Raw genomic sequence first — 27,594 nt, 5'->3', positions numbered from 1 at the left:
GAGCCCAGGAGTGCAGCCTGAAGTATGCAGAGGACTCTTCCCCCTTCCCCCGTCTCTAAAAAAAAAAAAAAAAAAAAAAAAAAAGACACTGTGCAAGGTCACACTAAAATAATCACATTGTACTTCTTATTTCCACTCCCTGAGTCTCCGCACCTCCCCAAAGTGGATGTGTCAGGACAAAGAAGACAAGTAAAAGGGAGGGAATGTCGAAAAAAACTGGCTCGCTCAGGATATTTTAATAGGAAGCCAGAAGCCTGCCACCAAGTTAAAGTGCCCAATAATCCTCTGTTCCTGTTTACCCTGTAATTAAAGAGAAAGATAGAAAAAGAAGAACCTAAAGAAGAGAAAAGGAAAAGGCTTCATAATTTCACTTTGAATTCCCTTAGTTTTCTGAATATTGCTTGGGTCATGGAACAGTTGGAGATGAGCAAACCTGAAAGCCTATTCTGCTTTTACCCGTTCCCCACCTTTTCTCCCCAATCTTCTGCCGACTCATTTAGCTCCCAAAATCATATCCTATTTTCAGATACAGATTGTAGTCGAGCCCATATTTTGGGGGTCAGTGAATTGAATAAAATTAAATAGCGAAAAATACACTGACCCCACAAATGAAAGTTTCACTATTTTGAAAGAACTCCTAAAAAATACCCTGCCCACTCAGCCGAAATAGCTCAGTTGGGAGAGCGTTAGACTGAAGATCTAAAGGTCCCTGGTTCAATCCCGGGTTTCGGCATACTTGTTTTAGGGGCCCTATAATACTCATGCCCTATATAACACTTGGACACTAACACTCAGAAGTGTGTGTATATATAACTACAACTTTTATTGTTTTTTTGCAAATTCGATCGAAGTAATGTACATATGTATTTTTTTTTTATCACTGTCTCTTTTGTTTGTATATTCTACTGTGTGCTTCAATGAAGTGTTAACCAATACACTGCATATTTTAAAGTTTTAAACCCCAGGAGATTATTAGTTTAAAACCAAAGAAATTCCAATATGCTGTATGCTGTTGCACTTACAATTCATTTCTGATTTGATGTTATGTATGTGTGTGGGGAGGGGGGTTGTTTTTAATCACAAGAAATGTGGGAAAAAAAAAAACCTTTAGAAAAACAATTAGTATACTGCGTGAGTTTGTATATAGGTAGGTGTGGTATACGCAAGATAAAATTTGCAATAAAAAAAACCTTGGTTTGTATCTTGAGTCAACTTCATTGTTAAACTGCTGCAATAAAAAAAATTGTTGAGGCTGGGCGCGGTGGCTCACGCCTGTAATCCTAGCACTCTAGGAGGCCAAGGCGGGAGGATAGCTCGAGGTCTGGAGCGATACCCTGTCTCTACTATAAATAGAAAGAAATTAATTGGCCAACTAATACATATAGAAAAAATTAGCCGGGCATGGTGGCACATGCCTGTAGTCCCAGCTACTCGGGAGGCTGAGGCAGTAGGATCTGTTGAGCCCAGGAGTTTGAGGTTGCTGTGAGCTAGGCTGACTCCACAGCACTCACTCTAGCCTGGGCAACAAAGTGAGACTCTGTCTCAAAGAAAAAAAAATGTTGAACATCATTGATCTTTTAAACTATTACAAGAACTTTCTGAGTTTTCTTGCTGACAAGATATTTCTTCAGTCTTGCACCCCTGTCTAGAATTTCTAAATCGTAACTTATTTCTGTTTTGGTATCCAAGAAAAAACAAAAACAAGTATTTCTATATGAATTATTCTGTCAAGCATTCATGAAGGGACCTAGAATACTGAAAACAGAAAGCAAATGGACAATAAATGTATCAAGACTTAGATGCATATACCCCATTTTCCCTTATTAACTTCAACTCCTCTCTCAAAATTCTGTGTGGGGGATAAGAGACTTTGTGTGTGTGTGTGTGTGTGTGTGTGTGTGTGTGTGTGTGTGTGTGTGATTTTGAACTTTTTTTTCCTTTCAAATTACTGTCAGTTTCACATGTTTTCCACAGACAACTCCTGTACACTATGTGAGGAGACAATAATCTACAATGCTCCAACCTCAGAACTGCATCAAGCTTCAAAATGAAAATTGGTACAAAATGAGAAGAAACATCAGGGTAGGAACATTGACTGTACGGGAACTGGGAATCAGACACTTTATCCACTGGGTCACCTTGACTTCATCAACTCAGAAGTTTGTGTTTTATTTCATTAAGAAATATTTGATTGGACAAACAGTATCATTGAGTGTTTTGTTGCCAACACAGTAACAATTCCTTTACATTCTATTGAGGCAGGAGGCCTAGGGTAATTTCCAAGCATGATTTCTCTCTCATTCAATAGCTAAAAAATGAGGCCAATAATGACAATCTAAAAAGCAATGTTGTGAAGATCAAAGGAGATCATGCATATAATGGCATTCTGTCAGGTCCATTCATGGCATTGATCTTAATTACTAGGAGATCATGCTCCATGTTCTCTGGCTCTGGGATTTTCCCAGAACAGCATATAAATAAATAATGTCTTCTCCAGACAGTGCTGTTCAATAGAAAGATAGTACAAGTCATAACTGAGAACCATTTTTGTAATTATATACTTTCAAGCAGTCACATTAAGAAATAAAAAGGTAATATTAATTTTAACAATATATTTAAATCACCTATATTTCCAAAACATTATTTCAATAAACAATCTTAAAATTATCCGTGAGATATTTTACATATAAAAAGTCATGGCCGGTGCGGTGGCTCATGCCTGTAATTCTAGCACTCTGGGAGGCCAAGGCCAGTGGATTGCTGGCGGTCAGGAGTTCGAAACCAGCCTGAGCAAGAGCCAGACCGTCTCTACCATAAATAGAAAGAAATTAATTGGCCAACTAATATATATAGAAAAAAATTAGCTGGGCATGGTGGCACATGCCTGTAGTCCCAGCTACACCAGAGGCTGAGGCAGTAGGATTGCTTGCACCCAGGAGTTTGAGGTTGCTGTGAGCTAGGCTGATGCCACGGCACTCACTCTAGCCTGAGAAACAAAGCGAGGAAAAAAAAAGTCATCACATCTTTGAAATCTGTTGTGTATTTTACACTTACAGGACATTTCAATTTGGACTAGGCAATTTCAAGCATTCAATAGCCAATATAGCTAATGGCAAGTATATGGGACAATGTGCATTTAAACATGTATTTTATATATTTTTAGGTTTTCAGAACTGAGTCTGTATGGCATGAGTGTGTTCTGTCACCAAAATTATGTGATTAATTCCTCAGAGGAATCCTATATTAAATGAACTCATCCTACAGCTTATGCACAAAAAGATGTTCCAATAGTATTGCTGGTAGATAGTCTAAAGATTGCTACAGATATTTAACTTTTTAAAAATTCCCATTGTTATGAAGCAAACAAAAAAGTATACCTTCTTATCATGAATTCCCAAGAATCCAATAGACATCCAGATTTCTCCAAGTGTAATGCAACATGATGATGGAGTGTTCTCTATACTGTCCTAATATTGCTTTTACAGCATCAAATGGTCAAGATAATCCTTCCCAGCATTAACATGTGCACACGGATAGACCAGCAAAGGCGCACACATATCCATCAGTTTTGTGTGTGACATTTCTCTAAGTCTCTCCCTCAGTGAAACCTATCACTCATTGTTTCCCATTTTTATTCTAAAAATCCCATGAGCCAACTGAAAGGACAAATCTGTCAGACAACTCATATTCTGCCACTTTCAGAAGGGATAAATGTTATTTTATGAATGTTGGCAAAGGTTCATATATGGGCAAACCAGAATGGGAAAAAGTCAATAGCCACTAGGAATCTGGTGCCAGGAAATTAGTTTTCCTTTAATTTTCTCATGTAGTTCAAAGAACCCAATCTTAATCATGATAAAAAACCAGGGTTTAAGAACTGTCTAGGAGCAAACTTATTTGTTTGTTTCCTACAAGTAACACAAATTTGGCTTGTAATCCCCAATGTCAAAACATACCTTTGCGTCTTTATCCACTCTCTATGTATATGCTTACAAATCCCAGGCTAGAGACCAGCGTAATTACCTGAGTTGGCTATGTAACATCCTCATGACTGTGCTACACCGATGTGCTAAATTTAACATGAGCAGAGCTAGCTCATTTTCTTTATCTCTCAATCTTCTTCTCATTCCCAAAAGAGTTGATAAAAACCTCCCCATTTTTTGCATGTTCTTCTGTTTGGCAATAGCATATTTGTTTGTTTTTCTAAATAAATGCTTCAACCACTTATTTTTCTTTATCCCTTAAATCCTATTTATCTTCAGGCTCACTCTCATAATTCAGCTCTTCTCTCCATCCCTGAAGCTGTTGTTCACTCACACCTTATGAATTTCTCTTTACGACCATTAGTGGGCCTCCTAAATTAGGTAACTTAATCTGAGCGCCTAGATTAGAAAGAAAAGACCCTTATCACGAAATTCTGAATGCATCGTTCTCAGGTTTTCTTGTGACCGTGGCTGTCCTCCATCAAATCTGGCCTTTAATGTTTTGATTGAGAAAACAACAAATATGAAGCGTTTGGGGAAGGACAAAGCGGAATTTCAATAGTCCTGTGTCTTAGGCTAAGACATATCTAGAAGAAATCAAAAGAATCGAAAACCAGAACTTGATTCCTTGCCAAGCATAATATTAATAGAAGAAGGAGATCCTAACAACTTAACATTTCAAAAGCTCAATGAAAACTTCTTGTGGTTATGAGTTGACACGTTTTCAGTCTTTTGCCTTCCATTTCAAGTCCCATACAGCAGCGGTCCCCAGCCTTTTTGGCACCAGGCACCGGTTTCACGGAAGACAATTTGGAAGACAATTTTTCCACGGACGGGGGGCTGGGCCTGGGAGAGCGGACCTCAGGCGGTGATGCCAGCGATGGGGAGCCGCTGTCAAGACAGACGAAGCTTTGCTCGATCTGCTCCCCCCCAGCACCCCCGCCGGTCACCTCCTGCTGTGCGCCGCCCCTCCCCCCCCCAATTTCTTGGAAGACAATATTTCCACAGCGGAGCGGGCGAGGGGCGGCGTCTGTGGCTTGGTCCCTAACAGGTCACAGAACTGCACTGGTCTACGGCCAGGGGGTTGTGACCGCAGCTACACAGTACTGTGTTTCCCACCGGTACCTGAACATCTGCCCAAAGTGTCTACAGATACTCCTTAATACTGACCAGTACTACCGGAAAGCTCACAGACACAAAGCCTCAGAAAATAAGATTTCCAGCCAAATGCTAACAAGGATGCCTTCGAGGAGGGGGGTGTAGCTCAGTGGTAGAGCGCATGCTTTGCATGTATGAGGCCCCGGGTTCGATCCCCGGCACCTCCAGGAGTTTTTGTGTTTTTTTTGTTTTTTTTTTTTTTTACTTCGACTGTACTTGAGCCTATTTCTTGAGAAATATATATTTAGCTCTCCTGAATTTTTTCAATTTCTGCTCACATAGAAAGTAAAAATATAACCCAATGGATTGCCTTGAATTCTCTCCCATCTCTTAGTTATGAGCCTGGACAACGTTTAAGGTAATTAAGAAGGTAGATGGCATAAGAAAAGGCAACGAACAGGTGAGGGGGAGGAGATAGGGTCTCCTGAACCCAAACAAAAGCGTGCACATCCACAGTTCACATTGGCTCTCATTTTGTACTATTATTAAAGAGACTGAAAGACAAAGAAAAAGAAAGGGGGAAAGGCGCTCCGCAGACGGATTCTTTTAGTTCCTTCTGTTTTCTAGGCCAAAGAACAGAGCAAAAGCATATGCCCACTGATTTATTTCTCCACCAGCCTCTCTCTGTCCACCTGCGCAGCGAGTGCAGCCGAAAGTTTGATCCAATACTGAGGCGAAGACTGCTGTGAATCCCGAGTCGTTTCAGATGAGTGAGTGGCAGGACACTGGTCAACCGAATGAAGACTGTCGGGGAATTAGAGGCCTTTCGATACGAAAGTAGAAGAGATAAATACGGATCAACGCATTCCTGCTTGATATTCCATAAGATTTATTTCCTCAGTCACTTCATTTTCATCGCTAAAATAAAACATTGCCTGGAAACCTCTGACAACAGCAAACGGAGGCCCCCATATGAAGAAGCAGGAAAAGAGTTTTCACATGGAAAAGAGATGCAAACAAAAAGGTGAGTGGATTGCAGATGTTTGGGGCACTTTCACCTGCAAAACAAACAAACATTTCCTCTTTAGTTTCTTGCCTAATCCCATTATGTCTGCATTGTAAGATAAGAAAGTGCTAGGAATTTCTGATCCAGTGATGGCACCTTTTAAGGATTTCCAATACTCTTGGGAATGATAGTGGATCATTGAATGATAAAAAAAAAAAAAAAAGAGAGAGAGGGGGGGAAGGGGGAAAGGGCATTTATTGAAGCCTGAAAATCTGTACCCCTATAATATGCCAAAATAAATAAATAAAAGAGAGTAAAAAATTATAATAAATTTTTTTTAAAAAGGGATTTCCAATACTCTATGGTTTCAAAACTGCTGTTGTCTGTGTACATATTTCCAGTTAAATCAGTGTCTTTTGGAGGCAACAGAATCCAGGGATTGTTCCTTGTCTTCCAGTCTAACACTCTCTATCAGGTTGGGATGTCCTTATTTCTTGATTCCCTTGTCCAGTGAAAATATAAACAAAAGGCATTCAGGAAGGCTAATGTCTGTGAAATCTGCTTAGGTGAGGATTGGCTGTGTGCCCTGAAGCTAATTATATATTTGTTTCAGGATGCATTTTTTTTTTTTTTTGGAGGGAGGTAATGCAAGCATTCCATGCATTTTCTATTTTTTTTTCTATTATCCACTTGTTCTCTCCAGGCACTTTAAGCAAACATTGGCATGTCAGCCAGAGTGGACACTGCACAGGAGACTAAGGGGTGTAGGATTAGGGTACTGTAAGCAGAATGCCAAGTTCCAGGCCCAACCTCAATCTTTTGAATCAGAATCTCTGAATATGGGGTCCAGAGACCTGTTGTAATAAGCCTTCAAGTGATGTTAATGCTAAAGTTTGAGAAGCACTAGTCTAAAAGTTTCAGGATATGCTCAGTCCCAGGTGTGTGCTGAGATGGAAGAGTTGCTCCCAGGGTTCCCTGTCCATTCTCAATCAAGGACTCAAACCACTGAGGAAAGTGAGCAAGGTTTGTATTTGCCTTACATCAGGGATGGAGGTAGGTTTCTCACCTCTTTGAGACCTGCAATATTTCAGGCAACTGTGGAAGTCACATAAAAGAGTCCTTGATTTTTCTGTGGAAGAACTCATAATGGACAACAGGAAACTCCTTCCAGCCAAAATACCTGAGATCACATCAAACTATTAATATTTTGGTCCTCTCAATTTGAAACCTAGACTTGGAAGTTTCCAAGGCCCACTCCAGAGACTATAGTCATTCTCTTTCTATCTGATGGGACCCTGACCTTGGCTGCCTCTTCAGCTCCCACCAATTCTGACAGTTTTCTGTTCTAACATTAAGTTGATAAACCCTCTCCATACATGAAATGCAATTAAAATAACTTCCCAGCATTAAGTCAGGCTCATGCTACTGAAAGAGACTTCTTTGCAGTTAACAGACCATTCTTCTCCTTCCTTGGAAGAAAAATCCTGTCTAACCACCTTCTATGATAACTTTTCACATTTGTATCTTCTTTCCACCTAAGCCACTGCTGTATTTCCACTTCCAACTCTTGTAAAGGTCTCTTCTATTGTATGGTAATCTTGGATTTTCCCAATTCTTCATGCTTCCAAGAGTTGGATGTGGGCACTATAGAAACCCACTGCAAAAGCACCGGGTGAGATTCTCTAGAAAGAAATCTGAATTCCAGAGGCTAATGTGGAAGAAAGCCTGAGGTATTAGACTCACATAGAGGTTCTTGTTCCCAGACCTGTAGGTTGAAATCCTGATACCTTACCGATTGAACTACTTATTGAACTACTTATTATAAAAACAAGGCAGTAGTCCTTCTGAAAACCACTTCAAATTTAAAATATTCTGTTACTGCCCTACCTTTCTTATTTTTCACGCGTTGAATTACAAGCTAAACAAGCTAAGAACACTCTCTCCTACCTATATTTGAGGTGCTTAAACCCAAAGACTCAGGTGGATCCTGCTTCAGCGTTCAACCCTTTCCTCCTTAAAAACACGCGAGGATTGGAAATATGTGGCTTCTCAGAAGTCGCAATACCACCAGCAGGGATGGAAAACAAACACTCCTCGTACAAGTGCTTTCCTGCGCCCCAGCGACGAAAAGAGCCGCGAGACACTTTCAGAGCCTCTGCAGTCTTGGGCAAAACTGGGGCTATCTGCTTGCGGGAAAGGCTTTCAGCTCGCTTCTTTGACGGGGAGTGGGCCCTCGTACTTACCGCGTGCACACAGTGAGCCCGGGAGATGGGGCCCCGCCATCCAAATCTCTCGCCAACGTTAAGCGCTCGCCCACCCGCTCCTCCTCCTCCCCCGCCGCCCCGCGCCCGCCGCGTCTCGCTCCCCCCTCCTCTGCACTCACCGCGTCGCGATCCTTCCTTCCACTTCACCTACCGACTCCTCCCCCGCGATGAAAGGTCCCAGGTACCTCGGCTCATTTACGTGCGCGTCTCTAAGGCCCTATCACATCTGGCTGATGTTCAGCATCGATGGGAGGGTGTGTGTGTGTGTGTGATTTTGTGTGTGTGTGCGCGTGTGTAGAGGGGTTGGAGCTTTTAAATAATGTCAATTCCCGGCTCGCCCCATCGGAGGTGACGGACGCTTTCCTCCGCGCTAGGACCTCAGTTGGGTGTCGCAACAGGCCCTTTCCTTCCAGATACAATGGGGTCTGAAGAACTGACTTGGGAAACAGCGAGTTCCTTTCGCAGGTGGCAGTTGCTCTCCTGCCCCATCCTTCGTTTTCTGTCTCAGAACTAGAGCCACAGCGTCCCCGCGACGAAAATCAGCGCTATCCCAGCCGCCGGCGGCGGTAACCGCTGGGGGAGACTCACACGCAAGGGTCTTCACTTGTAAGTACTGTGAATCCCACCTCTTTCTTATTCCTAGCCTAGACCTACATCCCCTGAGCCTGCACCCACTTCTGTTTTGTATCCATCCACCTACATTACTTTCTGCGTGACAGCCTTTGGAGACAGAGAGGGAAAAGAAGTTGAAGGAAGGAGCAAATTCTCTTAGTTTTCTTTTCTCTGAGAATGTCTTGCTTTCTTCTTCAGTCCTAAAGGACATTTTCTCTGGATAGAGCATTCTGAATCAACAATTATTTTCTTTCAAATAAGAAAATACTTGAAAGAAAGTACTTGAAAAATGTGCCATTCTTTCTGACCCGTATCTTCTGATATCTGTCATTCCAATTGTTTTTCCTTAGAGGTATGGTGTAGTATCTCTTTTGCTACTTTCAAGATCTTTTTCTTTGTTTTTAGAGTTCAGAAGTTTTGTCAATCTCTTCAGTCAATTCTCCCTCAGTCGAGAATTTCTTCCAAAAACCACATAAAAATCCAACTCCCCATGTCAGCTGTCTGTACAGAGTTCCAGACTTGAGTAGTCTGCTGTTTGGAAAATGACTTCCCCAGGGTTTCCCTTAAAGTTGGTAAATTCATCAACGGAAGTCATTCCAAGAATGTAGGGTGTGTAAAGCAGACAGGTTCAATCGACTTACTTAATCAGTGAAAACCACTGAGAAGTCGCTAGTGTCATTCTGTCTAGAACAGGGACTTGAACCCCAGACTCTCAGATTAAAAGTCTGACACCCTACTGTCTAGAACAGGGACTTGAACCCCAGACTCTCAGATTAAAAGTCTGACACCCTACCGACTGAGCTACCCAGGTTCTCGCTCCTAATTTTGTTGTTGAGATATCTAATCTAGGTTTCTACATTCGGCCAATTCCTTTTATGTTTAATGTTCTATTTTGCAAATCGCATCCCTTGAATTCTTGCTGCGAATAGGATTTTGTTTGAGAGAGATGTTATAATTACTAGGAACATTTTCCTTTCCTCCTCCTTGTCTCCCTTCTCTAGATTTCAGAACCAGAGGTGCTCCTAGACAAAGCACTGCCGAGTTACTTAAGATACACAGGGTTTCATTCCCGCCAAGTACCCGCACCTGTTTCTTGAGTCAACATTTGAGCTACTTCTGTGGCATCCCTCAGTATTGTCTTGTACGGCTTTCTGGCAGCATTTGTAGGAAGAGGGGAAGAGAGATGTAGGAGGAAGAAGTTGAAGACGCAAGAGAACTTCCATTATGGGCCCCTTTCTGTTGGCATTCCTTTCACAAGCGGACCTCAGAGCTGGCTGTCCAGAGAGGGAAAGCCACGTGGGAACAGCGTCTTTTAGTCCAGCATTCTGTGTCGCTTTTGCTAATACCATGTTTCCCCGAAAATAAAATCTACCCATAAAATAAACCCTAGCAGGATTTCTAAGCATTTGTGCAATATAAACCAGACCCCAAAAATAAGACCTAGTGATGGGCGTGGCTACCCAGTGTATCTGCGCAACCCATGCATTTCATCGTGGAGCTAGCTGTAAAGAAGACTAGCAGCCCTTCTCATCTGCCCCACGAGAGCTCTATTGCTCAACTTGAGAGATTGGTGCCAATGGTTCTAAAGGAAATAAAGTCACAAGAAATTCAGGATGGAATTCGGGGTTTGGAGAGTTATGATGATGGTCTAGAAGAAGATGACTTAACTATATTTGAATAAATGTAGATTGTTGTACTGTACTTAAACACACACAAACACACCCTGAAAATAAGCCCTAGAGTGTGTTCTTGAGGAAAAATAAATATAAGACCCTGTCTTTTTTGGGGGGGAAACACGATATTACCATAGTCTGAAGGTTTCAGAAAGAGTGTTGTTAAACACAGCAAGCCCTGTTCTGCCAGATATTCATTCTCCACAGACAAAGCGATAATTAATCACTGATCTTTTCTTAATAGCTAACTATCCAAGGGATAGCAGCAGAGTGGAAGAGGCAGTACTTAGCAAGCAAAGGGATCTGGGTTTAATTTTCTGCATCTCCGTGTTTGCTCTCCTAAAAGATATAACTCCACAATCAAGTCTGAACCACTCCTTCCTTTCATTTTCTCTCTTCTGCTCATCCTTTTCCTCCTCATTCTCCTTTTTCTCTTTCTCCTTTATGTATTTACTCACTGTTCACCTCTCACATTCAAAGGAAAAGTGGTGCTTTTAGTACTCAGCCATTCCAATTCCATGGGCCACCACAATCTAATAGGAACTATTAGATTGAGTGAGACAACAAAGATGTATTTTACTGAATCTCTCTCCAATCAGATGCAACAAATATAACAACTCCATATTACTAGCATATGCTCTTTTAATTCCAATTAAAGTATTATTAAGGGGCCGGGCGCTGTGGCTCACGCCTGTAATCCTAGCTCTTGGGAGGCCGAGGCGGGCGGATTGCTCAAGGTCAGGAGTTCGAAACCAGCCTGAGCAAGAGCGAGACCCCGTCTCTACTATAAATAGAAAGAAATTAATTGGCCAACTGATATATATATAAAAAATTAGCCGGGCATGGTGGCGCATGCCTGTAGTCCCAGCTACCCGGGAGGCTGAGGCAGAAGGATCACTCGAGCCCAGGAGTTTGAGGTTGCTGTGAGCTAGGCTGACGCCACGGCACTCACTCTAGCATGGGCAACAAAGCGAGACTCTGTCTCAAAAAAAAAAAAAAAAAAAAAAAAAAAAGTATTATTAAGGAGCAAGTAAGAAAAAAAGGACAAAAAGAAAGAAAAACAAAAAAGTGGACCACAGATAATTTTCTACCCTGTTTTCTCAGCTGTGCTTATATCAATGAGTAAGCAGGTAAGAAGTTGAGTAGAAAGCCTGTACTCACTGATTTTTGTTTATCCTTTCCTCTCATTGTAGCCCTCCCCAAAATACACACCTACAGGCATTCTCCAGTGCCAATAACTATACCATGATAGCTGCAGATATCAGTTCTTTCTGTGCGAGTAAATGTTTGCTGTCATACTTCATAGGAAATGCTGTGTTGTCCAAATTACAAAGTTAAGAATACTATTAGGGGAGAAGGCTGCGAGTTCGCTGGGTCCTGCAGTGTGGAGACTTAAATCCAAGGTCATGGCAAATCATCTCAAGTTCATTGCTAGGACTGTGATGGTACAGGAAGGGAACGTGGAAGGTGCATACAGGACCCTAAACAGAATCCTCACCATGGATGGACTCATTGAGGACATCAAGCGTCGGCGTTACTATGAGAAGCCGTGCCGTCGGCGACAACGAGAAAGTTATGAAACCTGCCGGCGGATCTACAACATGGAAATGGCTCGAAAGATCAAATTCTTGATGCGAAAGAATCGGGCAGATCCATGGCAGGGCTGCTGAGGCCTGTGGATAGGATGCCCAATATGAAAACCCTTGTCCAGTTTGTGTCTCCACCTATTTTCTTTCTACAATCCATTTTCTGTTACCTTTCTCTACAATAAATTCAATTACATATATGAAAGAAGCAAAAAAAAAAAAAAAGAATACTATTAGGGTCATGCATTATAGGTTTTTTTTGTTTGTTTGTTTTGTTTTTTTTTGTTTTGAGACAGATTCTCACTCTGTTGCCTGGGCTAGAGTGCCATGGCATCAGCCTAGATGACAGCAACCTCAGACTCCTGGGCTCAGGCGATCCTCCTGCCTTAGCTTCCTGAGTAGCTGGGATTACAGGCATACACCACATGTCCAGCTAATTTTTTCTATATATTTTTAGTTGTCCAGCCAATTCTTTCTATTTTTTTTTTAGTAGGGACAGGATCTTGCTCTTGCTCAGGCTGGTCTCGAACTCCTGAGCTCAAAGAATCCACCTGCCTCCACCTCCCAGAGTGACAGGATTAAAGGCATGAGCCCTGGCACCCAGCCTAGGTTTTTGTAAAAGCTAAAATAGGTAAACTAATGGCTAAAATAGGTAAAAAGGCTAAAATAAGTTTTAAAAAATAGGGAGATTCTTTGTCTAATAGTCTTAAAACGCCTCCCTATTTGATCTAGGGCTTGGCAGAGCCTCTGGTTTAGTCAAAATGAATGAATTAATTAATGAATACTATTTTTCAAAGCTCAATTACAGAAGCCTCTCACTATAGACACCCTCCTTCCTCCATCCATTTCCTCAAGTGAAATTATCTAGATAGACTGATGTAGCAAAAATAAGAATGTCATACTTTCAAATCTTCCTTGGATTCCTCACAAAATATTTTTGTTCAAAATATTTGAACATTTCTTTAAAACCTTGCCTAGAACACATCAGATAAAAATAAAAAAAGAAATCACCAGAGAAAGCATTGAAGGGCTTTGGAGAAAAACAGCATCATCAGTATAAACAAAAGTTTGTATACTATTTAAAAGCTCCTTAGTAGCTATTTTGTATTATTCTTTCAAATCTCTGTGCCAGTTCTTCCTGTTGAATCATAGCATTCTTCCCAAGAAAAAAATTTTGATGGTTTTGCTGAGTCTGCCAATCTTATTAACTGCTGCCTATCTCTGCCCGTGAACTTTTTCCTCTCTCAAACAGAACAAAAAATATCAGTTTATTTGAATTTGATAGCTTTTGAGGTTTTGGTCTTCTATTTGGGGGGCATATAATCCACTAGTGAGGAGCTGTCAAACCAAAACTGAGAACAAACTCAAAACACATAAATAAATAAGCTTGAGAGTCTGTTGGAACATTAGCGCTAGTGGGGCATTCCACCCAATGTGGAATTTGATTCTTCAGCATTGACTAGAGCCACTAGCCTCCCCAAACTAGATCAAAAGAAGGACTGTTATTTAATCTAATGCTTCTCATATAACCCACTTCAAAAAAGAAAGGGACTTAACTAAATTCAGTCTCATAGGAAACAGCAGAAGGCATTTCCTTGGTCTAACCAGACTCATTTGGTCCAGCCCCAGCGCTAGCCTCTGGTTATCTCAAACACAGATAATTATCTTGATAAATTAGAGTACATTAGGATATACCATCCAGAATATGGCCTAAAACAGTTCTTGAATTTTGACCTAAACCTGGAGAAAATCCTGTACAGGGGATTCAGGAACAAATGGAGAAGTTTGGGTGTGAGGGAAAGATTAATTTCTCTGGGTAAAGAAGACAGTGCTGGGCACAGGAAAAGAAAAATATTGTTTTCTTTCTCCCAGTAACTCATCACTTCCAAGAAACCAAGACAATGGGAAAACTGAAAGAATCTGCAATTGGTTTACTTGAGGAATTTGTGAATTTCTTATCTTTCTTACACTACCAATATAGGGGCTAGTTTGGAGGAGAGTGTCACAAAATATCACCCTGGGTTGTCTTGTGGATCAATCCAAAGGCTATCTTAGGGCACATGACATTTAGGCAAAATACTTGGGGCTTTTCAGACAAGGGGGAGCTCTTGTGTAAGCTTACAGACTTTTCACCCTGAAAGAAGCACCATCATATCTTTGAGATGGAAAAGATCAAAACATATCAAACTCCGATGCTCCCTCACACTGACGCGTCCACTCCTTCATTGCAAGCTTTAGTTCTTGGCTCATATTTCTCTACCTGAACTTGCATTACATTATTAGAGACTCAGACAAGAGAGGCTTCGAAGAATTACTCACTTCTGATCATTTCATAGTTTATTAATTCTAAGTAATTGCTGTCAGGGATTTCAAATGGAATTTTATTGCCTCCGATACCCCTTGCACTTTCTTTTTCTTTCTCCTTTCTCCTTTTTTTTTTTTTTTTTTTTTTTTTTTTTTTTTTTTTTTTGAGACACAGTCTCGCTTTGTTGCCCAGGCTAGAGTGAGTGCCATGGTGTCAGCCTAGCTCACAGCAATCTCAATCTCCTGGGCTCAAGCGATCCTTCTGCCTCAGCCTCCCGAGTAGCTGGGACTACAGGCATGTGCCACCATGCCCGGCTAATTTTTTCTATATATAAGTTGGCCAATTAATTTATTTCTATTTATAGTAGAGACGGGGTCTCGCTCTTGCTCAGGCTGGTTTCGAACTCCGGACCTCGAGCAATCTGCCTGCCTCGGCCTCCCAGAGTGCTAGGATTACAGGTGTAAGCCACCACGCCCGGCCTCTCCTTTTTTCTAATGGTTAAATCTTCTGGATGTTCTCCTACTACACTTCAGTTTTCAGGTTTGGAACTTAACGTTCCACAGCTGGCTGTGTGGCCTAATGAATAAGGTGTCCAATTCCCGATCAGAAGATTGAAGTTTCAAGTCCCTTCGTGGCGGTATGTTTCTTGTTTAGAAAGTTACTTTGAATTCTAAGATTGGTTTCTGGAGTCTGGCAACCTGCAATGAGTAAAGGGTGGTATTATCATTAAATTAAAAAAAATCTTTGTATAGAGCAATTACAAATAAGCTGTACTTTGCCATTAGCATGTCATCATTAAAAAATACAATACTGATTTACAGATGCAAGTCACTGACAGTATAATAGTGCTGGTTATTTTGGCTCACAGTCTTGCTCTATTAGACTGATGGTAGCCACTGAAAGAACAGCTCACTGTAAAATTACAGCTAGATAGGAGGAATACATACTAATGTGTATAGCCTGATAGGATGACTATAGTTAACAATAATATATAATTTCAAATAGCTAAAAGGAGGACATTTAATGTTCTAACACAAAGAAATGATAATTGTTTGAGATGATAGATATGCTAATTACCCTGATCTGATCATCTATGCATTGAAGTATCACTATGTACCCTATATATATGTACAATTTTTATATGTCAATTACAAAATAAAATAATTTTTAAAACTAAAAAAGAAAGAAAAAGGAACATCCACTGCAAATGCCCTAAAGAGTTTCTCTGGAGAAAGCTGGGTTTCAAAGGGTTTCTATTAGGTAGAAATACTCTTGAACTGGCACTTAAAATCTGCACCCTCATGGTGAAAGTCTCATGCTTATTAACTGAACTATCTGGGTTCAGGAATCCAACCTTTTCTGGGAATGTATTCAAAGCTAATCAGTTGTTTATTTTCTAACTGTTCTATTATTTACCTTGCATTATAAGCAAAGGACACCAATATTTCAGAAACTCAGCCCAACGCTGCTGGTGGCACCCCCTTCTATATTCAAGATTGCTAGAAGAACTGAGCAAACCTATAACCAGCAAAGAGATTGAGTCATTAATCAAAAATCTCCCAAAAGAAAAGTCTAGGACCAGATGGCTTCACATTATTTCTTTTCTTTTTCCTCTGTTCTATTTTAAAAGCTTGAGAATCAGAAGCTCAGAAATAAATTTGTGCTGAGAAAACGGGAGCTGCTTTGGGGATTTTCTGTCCATTTGCAGTCAAGGAACCAAGGAAAAAAATTGTCACATCAAGCAAAAGGGGACTATAAGGCTTGACTTGTTTGGTTGTTCCTCATCTCTCTCAGAAATATTTCAGGTGACACTGGGAATTACCTAAACCACAATTTTTCTATAGATTAACCCGCTTGCATTCTGGGGGCACCCACTAACCAAAACTATGAGGGGTTTATTCTTCAAAGCAATGAGTGTCCTACCAAGCTATTTCAGTGTGTAGGGCATTCAATTTATATTTGCAGCTTGGAAGTCACCAAGTTCCCCTCCAGGCCCCAAGAACAGTAATTTTACCTTTTCAGAGGGAATTGGTCCTTACCACCTCTCATCACCCTACCTATGTGCAGATACTCTTTCCTCCAGAGCCATACACTTAATTAAAATCTCTAGGTAAGAGCCTTCACTTTATTAAATAAAGTGTAAGGATCCAATGGCTACAGAAGCTCAGAGACTTGGGGATCTTCCTAAGAACATGCCTTTCTCTTTCTTATTTTCCAAAGCTCCAAAATTAAATCCTCATCAACTTTGTCCTCTTAACAACTTGCCTTTCTCTTCATCCTTATTGATGTTTCGTGTATCCATTTGATAGTAGGGCAAATAGTAAGGTGGCTTGAATGAATCCAGCAATGTTGCAAATCTATTATATCTGACTTTCGCCATTCAAAATCTTACTCGCCAGACCCCCCACTGAGACGAGAGCATGTAAATAGCAAAATGCACTGCAGATGTCGAATTATGGGGAAATGGAAAGTATCTACACCTGAACAGAATCGTGACTCTGAAATCTCCAAATTACTTGGTGCACTTCCACCTGAGCTATCCGGGAGTACGATTTGGTATATATTAATATTACAACCAAAAAAGTTCATTCAATACTTGACATTTCTTCCTCATTCTTAGAGAAAGTCCCAATATGCCGGGGGAAAAAAAAGTTGCCGCTTGTATCTGAAATCGCCAAGCACAAAGCCGCGGGCGGATTCTGCTTCGAAGCTCCACACTGGGGTAAGTACAACTGTCGCCTTTCCAAAACCTCCAATACAGGGGCTACTGCTCCGTAATTAACCCTACGCCCTCGAAAATGCTCAGTTTCCTGCGACCGAAAGTGCACCGATGCACTCTCAGAGTCACAAAATTTTGGACAATACAAATCGTTTCTTTTGGGGAGACGTACGGTTTGAAACCAATTACCCAGGAAGAAGGAGGCTTCCCTCTTTCTGGGAGCCTGGAGAAAGTGTGATAGAGATGCGGAACTTGGTCACTTTCTTCTTCCGCACTTGTCCACAGCCTACTCGTCTTTAGAAACCAAACCCAGTTAGTTTTTCCTCCGTTTTCCTTCTGCGCCACCGCTACTGCTTCTCTCCACTCAGTTTTTACCCTTTCCCTACCAAGAGCCAGGACACTACTGGTTCTCCACGCCTTCCCCTTGAATCCACTTCTCAGCTCATTCCAGTTCCCAGCTACTTGCCTTTGTATTAATAGTAGAGCTTCGGGACACCCGTCTTCTCCGCACTCTCCCCCTACTTGCCTTCGCCAAAAAGTTCGGAATTTTCAACAAAATTCATATCTGGATTAATTGTCGCATCGAATTTTGGCTGACAGTGGGCAGTGTCTACTTTCTGCTCCCCAAGGATTGGTGAAATTTTCAGGTTTGTCTAGGTGTAAGAAGGGTTTACAAAGACCAAATTTGTTTTTCAGGTTGTGCCCAGCTTCCTTTGTGCTTTCCTTGTTGTACAAAAAAATTTGCTCTGAAAGAGACACTACAAAAACAGGAGCATCAACCTTTCTCCTCTCTCTGTCTTCTGCCTCTTTTATATTGTCTTCAAAACCAGAGCAAAAGCAGGTAGACAAAGCCATTGCCATGTTTCCAAATCCAGATGTTGGATGCAAGGGCTTGCAAGAGTGTGCAAAATTGCCCCAAACACATACTTGTCACTTTTTGTTTTGGTCAAGTACTATGAATTGATAACCCTTTTCTCTTTGTTTGATTTTGTTTGACAATTTTTAGACTTTATTGAGGTATAATTGATATATATATATATATATATATACTCTGCACATGTTGAATGTATACAATTTGATGATTTTGAACACATGCATACATCCATGATTAACACATCCATCAAATCCAAATGTTTCTTTGTATCCTTGTATGTGTGTGTGCGTGGGAGGGATAGGTAAGAACACTTCAACATTATATCTACCTTTTTGACAAATTTTTACATGTACAATATAGTATTGTTAATTATAGGCACTATGTCATACAGTAGATCTCTAGAACTTATCATTTTGTATAACTGAATACCCATAACTTTATACCCATTCAGCAACAACTCCCCACTTTGCCTTCCCTCCAGCCCCTGACAACCACCATTCTAGTGTCTGTTTCTATGAGTTTGACTATTTTAGATACTTCACATAAGTGGAACCATACAGTATTTGTCTTTCAGTGACTAGCTTATTTCACTTAGCATAATGTTCTCCAGGTTCATCCATGTTGTTGCAAATGGCAGACTTTCATTTTTTAAAAAGACTGACTAGTATTCATACACACACACACACACACATATATACTGCATTTTCTTTGTTCACTCATCTGTCAATGGATATTTGGGTTGCTTCTACACCTTGCTTATTGTGAATAATGCTGCAGTGAATATGGAGATGGATATATTTCTCTGAGATCCTAATTTTAGTTCTTTTGGATATATACCCAGAAGTGAGATTGCTGGATGATATGGTGGTTTTGTTTTTATCTTTTGAGGAACCTCCATACTGCTTCCCACAGTGGTTGTACCAGTTTACATTCTCACAAACAGTGTACAAGGGCTCCAATTTCTCCACATCTTCACCAACACTTTTTTTTAGTAATAATTATCCTAACAGATGTGAGGTGATATCTCCTTGTGGCTTTGATTTACATTTCCCTGATGGTTAGTGATGTTGAACACCTTCCCACATACTTCGTGGCTACTGCCTGACTTTGGAGAAATGTCTATTCGAGCCCTTTGCTCATTTTAAAATTGGGTTATTTGGATTTTGTTTTGTTTTGGTTTTTTGCTATGGAGTTGTGGTAGTTTCTTATATTTTTTGGATATTAATCCCTTATTAGATAAATGGTTTGAAAATATTTTCTCCCATTTTATAGATTGGGTTGCCCTTTCACCTGGTTGATTCTTTTCTTTGTTGTGAAGTTTTTAGTTTGCTGTAGCTTCAGTCTATTTTTGCTTTTCGTTGTCTGTGTGCTTTTGGTGTCATACCCAAGAAATCATTGCCTAAACCAAAGTCAAGACGCTTTCTCTCTCTGTTTTCTTCTAGAAGTTTTGGAAACTTTGGAAACTTCTAGAAGTTTCAAGCTTGTAATCCATTTTTGGATTATTTTTGTGTATGTTAACCTCTTGTCTTAAGTCCCCACCTGGATCTACATGTCCTTTGTAGCACTCACTGGACTTATCTTTGTATTCCCTGGCATTCTCTTTTGTACTTTTTTGGCAGCTTCGCAGGCAGAGAAAGACTAAGAGGGAGACTCTGAAGACATATCAGAAGATCAAATCCTGGGACTCTCACTCCAGGTGGGCTGGAACTGACACAAAGACAGTAGGCTAAAAAGAGTCCTTGAAAAAGACACGACTGTGGGAGGACTGTGGGAGGATGCAAAGGTCTTTGGTTTAAGAATGCATTTTTCTTCCTGGCTCAGAGTCAAGGCAAGATCCGATTCAGGTTTAGAAATTAGAAATTAGAATTTCTAATTCTGGAAATTAGAAATTCAATATAATCGATTTCAACATTTTGTGAGGTGACCCCCACAACTGGGGGGGGGGTGTAGCTCAGTGGTAGAGCGCATGCTTAGCATGCACGAGGCCCTGGGTTCAATCCCCAGCACCTCCAAGTTTGTGTTTCGAGGCTCCCACCGTGGTCAAGTGGGGGTTGTTTTGTCCCAGACTTTTCTCTTTGTGCATACCCTAACTTGTGTTTCCCACTTACAGTGAAGGTAGATCGCGTGGTGCTTACTCATTTGTACTATCGGCCCTGGTACTCCTTGGGCCTCCCAACCTGATTGCTTCAGCACAGTGAAGCCATTTACGGAGAAAAAAGAAGATGCTTATGCAAGATCTCCTGAAGGTGAGGGAACAAGCATGCCAGCCATAGACCTTTCTCCTTTGCTGCCGTTTCTGAGTACTATTAAGAAGCAGGGAAGAAAAAAACGGAGAGAAAAGAGAAAAAAAAAGTCTCTTGGAAAAATTTCTTTAGATTTCTTCCCTTCACTCCGCCTCTCCCCTCCCTCAACCTTAGCCATGCCTGTATCAATGAACAGACTACAGACTTAGGAGAAAATGTTCTTCTCGCTTCCCTTTCCCCATTGCTCCTGCGTTTCCACCACACACGGAATCTCTGGCTGGCGACAGGTCGGTCCAATCACCGGTCATTGGAGCGCTAAGCCCCAGCTTTCTCCGGATGAACCAATGTTCGGGATGCTGTCCAAGGGAAACTTGTTTCTTGAGAAACTTCGGAAATCCAAAGTTGAGAAAATTATTTTCACAGATGGAAAGAGCGGCTCGTGGCGCTCAAAGCCGTGTCAGTCTCAGGCAAAAAGGGTTGTGCCTTCCTGTGGGACAAAAGCTTTTAATTCACTTTCCTTAGAAAGAAGAGACATGGTTTTCTGCATCCAAATAGCAGCAGAGGAGACTTAGGCAATGCGGGAGCCCCTGGGGCCATCCCAGTCAGACGCCCCCGAGCGCCACGCTCTCCTGCCCTCTCCCCTTCGAGCTCCTCTTCCGCGGTCCCCGCTCTCCTCCTGCCTCGCCCCCATTTTCCTCACCACCCCAGCGTCGCCTTCGCCTCCACTCCGTCTCGCCCCCTGCATCCGGTGCCACTCCTTCTTCCCACCTAGATTTCCCCAGCAGCTCAGCTCACTGCAGTTTTTGTAGCTCCGCTTTCTAAGAATAGGTCGGCGTTCTCAGGCGCGGGCGGTAATCCTCCGCGGTGCGAGCCTTTCCGCGATACGACCCTCGTCTCTCCCACATCCGGGGATTCTCAGTGCGCCCGGGAGCTGTAAGACGCAGGCTGGTGTGGGTGAGAAGTTCGGGTGGGCGTTACCCGGGCTCAGGAACCACCGCACTTGCGTCTAAAACCTTTTCACTCTTTATGAGAGGGTCTGCTGTGCCATTCGCCACGTCAGTGTGGAAGGTCGGCTGCCTCTGAGAGCCCGCCTCGGCGGCTGGCCCGCGCCGGCTGAGCCTCGCGCGGCTACTTCGAGCAGGGAGGGTGTGGGATTCGACGAGCTGAGGAGGAACCTAGAAGGTGATATATACTTTATTCCTGTATTCAGGAAGATACAGATTTCGCACAGGTAAGTAAAATATTAGAATGAAAATTAAAAGTAAAAGAGAAAACACAGTGATTTAGGATTACCTCCTAAAATGTGTGCGTACGTCTTTGGACACCCGGGTACGGCGCTCGCGGAGAGGGGAGCCGGGAGAAGAGACACGAACGGAAACCAGCGGGAAGAGTTTTCTGCTTCTCCGCCTGAGACTGTCCAGTGTGCATAAAACTAATGAGACGCAAGGAAAATTTTCGCGAAGTCGCTTATTTTTTCTTATTTTCCTTTTTTCCACTGTGCTGTGTAGTGATAACGCCAAGTGGAACCCAAAGTGAATGGGGTCGGTTACTGTGGCCGCAGACGTCGTGCTTCCAGCGGGGGAGCCTCGTGAGCCGTTCCGTTTCTTTTCTTCTTTCTTCCTTCTGTAGAGACCCACACCTTGGGTGGCACTAAGGCTCATGGAGTAGGCATGGCATATTAAAGGCAATTCATTAGACAATCTTCTGTGTAGATGGGAGTAGGGAAAAGTGACGGGAAAAAAAAAAGCCACAGTGGAGGAGCCGGGGGTCGAACCCGGGACCTCGTACATGCGAAGCACGCGCTCTACCACTGAGCTACACCCCCAAGTGGTCGCGAAGGCTTTGGGGATAATCTATAAAATATCGCTTTCGTTTTCAGTATGTTGCTTTTATTTGTCGTTGGTTGGAAAAATTCCGCCACTTGTGAAATTACTAAAGTGAACTGGCGGCTTCACTAAAATGCTAAGATTATAGCCGGCATGACACAGTTTGTGATCTTTGGACTTTCCCACTCCTTTTACCCCGCTCTAAGCTCCATTCACAAACAGACTGCGTTACTTTTTCTGAAAGTTACTGTCCTTCGCCAGGAAAAATCACAAATTCCCAGCACAAATCTTCAGCAGTACCGACTCAAATGAAATGCTCCTCAGTCCAGAGGCAGCGGCCGGCCCTAGGGGAACTGGCGGGTTGAACGTCACGCCATTTGGGTCGCATACTCTGCCAACGTCCACTTTCCAGCTGACTCTCAATCCTCGTTGACGCATCACAAGTTCTGAGATTGTCCTCAGTTCTGGTTCCACACCCCCATCTCTAACCTTCCCCTGAGGATTGTATTCACGAAGGGTTTCCGCGCTGGGGAGGGTGGCGGGGAAACACACCTCTAAAGTTTCATTAACTTTAATCAGCTGGCGTTTCTCCAAACTAGGGGAATAAGCAGGGCAACAGCCAACGCAGGGCGGCGAAGCAAGGATGGGGACCAAGCAAAGCTGTCACAGCGGGAGAGCCTGCCCTAGATACATACGGATACTTGAAAAACTAAAGCCAAAGAGCCCTGGAAATGTTCAGAGTGCTATCAAATAATTAAAAAATGAAAGGTAGTTTTGGATAACACAAAGCAGATAGGGTTGGCTTGTCCTGCTGGGAAAAGGCGGAGGTAATGGCTGTTCTCTTGCCCGCAGATGACCTCCGTAAAGAGTCTGAAGTCTTGGGGTTTTTTTGTTCTTTTATTTATTTTGCGCCCTGCCTTTTGCTCTTCCTTTGCTGCGACAGTGGGTCCAGTCGTCATCTGTGGTGTATTTATCTTCCCGTATAAACCTGTATCTTGCTCTTGCTCTATAATCCCATTTTTCTCTCCTCAATAAACTTCAGTTTTCGTGCTTGTCTAAAATAAACAAACAAAAAAGAGTCGGAAGTAAAAAAAAAAAAGAGTCTGAAGTCTTATGGTGCTTCGTGTTTTTTTTTTGTTGTTGTTGTTTTTTTTTTTTTTTTTTTGAGACAGAGTCTCACTCTGTTGCCCGGGCTAGAGTGAGTGCCGTGGCGTCAGCCTAGCTCACAGCAACCTCAAACTCCTGGGCTCAAGCGATCCTCCTGCCTCAGCCTCCCCAGTAGCTGGGACTACAGGCGTGCGCCACCATGCCCGGCTAATTTTTTCTATATATTTTTAGTTGGCCAATTAATTTCTTTCTATTTTTAGTCGAGATGGGTCTCGCTCTTGCTCAGGCTGGCCTTGGGCGATCCTCCCTCCTCGGCCTCCCAGAGTGCTAGGATTACAGGCGTGAGCCATCGCACCCGGCCTATGGTGCTTCTTTATTAGGATCTCCTTATACTATTGAAGAAAGTATAATATTTCGGGAAGTTTTTCACTGAACATAAGTGTTTACTAATGAAGGTAGGAAAGATTGAAGTCATGCAATTTCGATTCTTCTTGTCTTAGCCCTCTGAAAGATTTATTTGAGAAAGCGAATTCAGAAGAGTATGTATGAGTGACCTACTCAGGGAAGAATTCTTTTTAATGTAAATTGAGGACTTTTCAAATCACAGAGAAGGATCCCTGATTTTAGTCTCTAGACCTTTAGTCTAGAGCTCTTCCAACTGAGCTATGTTGGCCACACATCTACTTTCATAGACACTAATAATTTCTCTACTTCGGAATTTGGAAAGCACAGCATTCCTTGAGAGATGTCATTTCCTTGTCCCCTCACTTTTAATAAATTGGGATTGATATTTTACCATCTTTGGCAGTAATTGGTTCCCACTACTGCCAACAGTAAGGTGTGGAATGGAAGTGGAAGGTAAGAAAATTTAGTGAGTAGGCTTTTTTGCTCCTCAGTCCAGTCTTGTAATTGGCACAGGTACAGCTGAGAATACAAAAAACAAACAAACAAAAAAACCCCTCTTAAGCAAAATCAGCTATGAGCCTCTTTTCCTTTCCTTTCCACCTTTTTTCTTTCCTGTTCCTTTGTGAACTGTGAAGTGTAACCAAAGGAACATGGGCTCGCTCTCTCACTTCTTCTTGTATTTGTGCTGATGCAGTAAGGCTGGTAGGTGGCAGGGCTATAGAATTGAAATAGATCAGTTCAAAGGCAATCTGTTGGGTGATGGATTTACTTTGGATGTGAGCAGGGAGAAAAAGTGATTGAAGAAATTTTAAAAATAGGGAAAATTTGGATGTGTTATTGAAATACAGCATGGATAGGAAAAGAGAAAAGCAATAATGGAGTTCAAGATTACCTGGACTCTCCTACATGCTTAGCCTGTGCTCTGCCATTGAGCTACACAATCAGGTAGACCTTGTACTTCAGTAAATCTTCTATAACCCATGATCATCCTGATTTTCAGATATTCTAGGACCTGATAGTAAGACAAAGTCTACTGTATTTAGCTTCACTATTTCAGAAAATCCTAGACTGGATCTTTTTTTGCATCTATGCCATGAGAAGGATAACTGAATGCTAGATTGAAAGGTACCATTCCTTTTTCCTACTCCTGTTAGTCCACTCCAGTCTCTGCTCACCAGCAGGCTACCAGAGCATCAGATCCATTCCACCAACAGGGAGAGTCTTGGATTGGAATATGTTCTGTCTCCACTTGTCTTTTTTTAAACTTCCTTCACCTCTGCCTACAAAACTGCAGCAAGACACAAAAAATAGTGCAAAAAATATGAAGAAGAGTTGCAAGTTTGTTGACTCAGAGAATTTAGGTCAAAATGGGGATAAAAGATAGAAAAGAATTAATTAACAATATTTGAAGGGAAATGAAGTAAGATAACATGAGTAACTTTAGTGTTGGTCTGGAAATTTAAACATAAATTCAGAAAAACTGGTGCTAAATGAAGAGTGGTAAGCATACTTCACAAACAGGCACTGTTCTAAGAACCCGCAACACCTATCAGCGGTTGGTTGGCCTTCTGGAGCAGAAGGCCACAAAGAAGGAAGAGAGAGGAGAGAAAAAAACCTCTCTATCATTTGAATTTATCTGAAAACCTAGTGTTCCCAACCACAGAAAATGAACATCACTTTGTCTCCAAATTTAAAGCAGGTTGGTGGTGGGACTTTCCTTATTTTTTCTTTTTTCAGACTCTCAGACAAGAAACAAGGGCCCTTGTGAAAATTCATGTGTTCCACTCTTGGTATGTAATAAAGGTTTATGAACTGTCTTGTATCTAAGGCATTTGATTTGTAGTCTAAAGTATTTTTCCAGGGATGGTTGGAAAACCATACTCATTTTTCCCACTGATAGTGTCTTTAGGATTAGTTATTATGGGTAAAGAAATTGTACATGGATTTCTTATTTTATTTCCTCTTCATTTCGGTTTCTTAGGTAGTATTGTAGAAGGGTAGTCCTGATGAAAATTCTAGTTAATTTGATGGCATTAGTGGTGTTGCATAAGCATTTTTTTCTTTTCTTCTTTTCTTCATTTCTTTTCTCTGCTATAGCAGCAATCATGCTGACTTCCCATGTGAGCAGAAAAACATAACTAAAGGCAGAAGAGCAGGAATGCTGATTCCAGTTACTGAAAATATGTGTGATATAATTTAAATACTTGGGGAAGTCAAACAAGCAATACACACATGGAGGTGCTGGGCCTCAAACCCAGGACCTTATGCATGCAAAGCATACACTCTACCACTGAGCTACACCCCCAAGTGTTAGAACCTCTTCTTTTTTTTTTTTTTTTAATATATTATTAATAGAAAATATGCCCATTTTCTGTAGTCTTTGGAAAGTGTTCTCAGTCGAAAGTTCATTCTGTTAACTTTTTTATTTTTCAGTTTCTAAACTGTATTTTTTTTTCCCTGCTACACTCTGAAAGTAATTGAATTCTAGACCAAATTGCGTTTCTCACCAGTAATCTCCAAGTAAAGACCAGGCTATCTTCCTTGAAAACCTAGGAAGCACCTTGACATCCCATGTGCAAAATGTAAAATCATTCTCTCTTATTTCCAATAGAGTTGTTTCCCTCCAATCTGTATCTTGAGAAATGTCTTCACCCTACAGCTGGCAAGTTGAGAGAGAGAGAGAAAGAGAGAGAGAAATGTTCATGGGTTTAACTCCCTTCCCACTCCTCCCTACCTCTTCACACAGCAACCAGCGAGCTACTTCCCACCACTATAGACAAGTTTGCATCTTCCAGAGTTTTAGATAAATGGGATTATATAGTATTTACTCTTTTTTGTCTTGTTTCTTTAACCTATTATAATTTTTTTCAGATTCATCTATGTTGCATATGTCTATAGTTCATTACATTTTATGCTAAGTTAAATTCCATGGTGTGAGTACACTACAATTTATTTATAAATCCAACTGTTGGTAGACATCTAGTTTGTTTCCAGTTATAGGTTATTACAAATATATGTGATAAGAACATTTGTGTGCAAGTCTTTCTATGGGCATATGGTTCCCATTCTCTTGGGTAAATACTTGGAGTTGAATGGTTGGATCCTGTTGTTGGTATATATTTAACTTTTTAAGAAATTACCAAGTTGTTTTCAAAGTTATACTGTTTTACATTACCACCAGCATTGTATGAAAGTTCTATTTCCTCCGCATTTTGCCAACACTTGGTATGGTTAGTTTTTTTAATTATAGCCACTCTAATAGCTGTACTTTGGTATATTATTATGGTTTTAATTTATATTTTCCTAAGAATTAATGCTGTCAAATATCCTTTAATGTACTTATTTTCCATTCTCATATCTTTGATGAAGTGTCTACTAAAATATTTTGCCTGTTTTTAAATTGAGTTTTCTTAATATTGACCTCTTGAAAGTTCTTTACAAAGTCTAGATGCAGATCCTTTATCAGCTATATGTTTGCATATGTTGTCTCCCAGTCTGTTACATGTCTTTTCATTCTCTTAACCATGTTTTTCACAGAGCAGAATTTAAAAAATTTTGATGGGGTCCAAGTTATCACATTTTATGCTTTTATTGTCATAGCCACAAAATATTTGTCTCACTCAGGATCACAAAGATGTTTTCTTCTATTTACATTTAATTCCATGATCCAATTTTAGTAGATGCTTTAGTCTTTATACTATACATTAAAAAAATCACACCCCAGTTTCAAGTGATACTATATTTCTTCATGTATAGATAAGGATGTTACAACACTATACCTCCATTTCTCCTTTCCCAGAGTTTGTGCTATCATTGTCATTTAACTTCTCCATATGTTTCACCATACGTTGTTATTATTTGTACTCTAAACAATAGTTTCTGACAATTAAACA

The 27,594-nt window shown here is 41.2% G+C and overlaps 1 protein-coding gene and 5 non-coding genes across 6 annotated transcripts; 4 read left to right on the top strand and 2 right to left on the bottom strand.

The window, feature by feature from the left end:
* Positions 1 to 660: 660 nt before the first annotated feature.
* TRNAF-GAA (transfer RNA phenylalanine (anticodon GAA)) lies at positions 661 to 733 on the top strand. The gene has a single exon. It is a non-coding gene; the product is annotated as a tRNA-Phe (tRNA).
* Positions 734 to 5,236: 4,503 nt separating this feature from the next.
* On the top strand, positions 5,237 to 5,308 carry TRNAA-UGC (transfer RNA alanine (anticodon UGC)). Its single transcript has one exon. It is a non-coding gene; the product is annotated as a tRNA-Ala (tRNA).
* A 6,683-nt stretch (positions 5,309 to 11,991) lies between these two features.
* Positions 11,992 to 12,346, top strand: LOC105858676 (small ribosomal subunit protein bS21m). The gene has a single exon (XM_012741977.3). It carries the CDS (start codon positions 12,043 to 12,045, stop codon positions 12,304 to 12,306), a length of 264 nt encoding a protein of 87 aa, XP_012597431.1. The 5' UTR covers positions 11,992 to 12,042; the 3' UTR covers positions 12,307 to 12,346.
* Positions 12,347 to 20,060: 7,714 nt separating this feature from the next.
* On the top strand, positions 20,061 to 20,132 carry TRNAA-AGC (transfer RNA alanine (anticodon AGC)). The gene has a single exon. It is a non-coding gene; the product is annotated as a tRNA-Ala (tRNA).
* Positions 20,133 to 22,116: 1,984 nt separating this feature from the next.
* TRNAA-CGC (transfer RNA alanine (anticodon CGC)) lies at positions 22,117 to 22,188 on the bottom strand. The gene has a single exon. It is a non-coding gene; the product is annotated as a tRNA-Ala (tRNA).
* A 3,746-nt stretch (positions 22,189 to 25,934) lies between these two features.
* On the bottom strand, positions 25,935 to 26,006 carry TRNAA-UGC (transfer RNA alanine (anticodon UGC)). Its single transcript has one exon. It is a non-coding gene; the product is annotated as a tRNA-Ala (tRNA).
* Between the last annotated feature and the right edge of the window lie 1,588 nt (positions 26,007 to 27,594).

The sequence above is a fragment of the Microcebus murinus genome, chromosome 15 (assembly GCF_040939455.1).
Source record: "Microcebus murinus isolate Inina chromosome 15, M.murinus_Inina_mat1.0, whole genome shotgun sequence".
Classification (NCBI taxonomy): domain Eukaryota; kingdom Metazoa; phylum Chordata; class Mammalia; order Primates; family Cheirogaleidae; genus Microcebus; species Microcebus murinus.
Note: the sequence above shows the minus strand (reverse complement) of the source record. Positions and strands in the feature narration are given on the sequence as shown.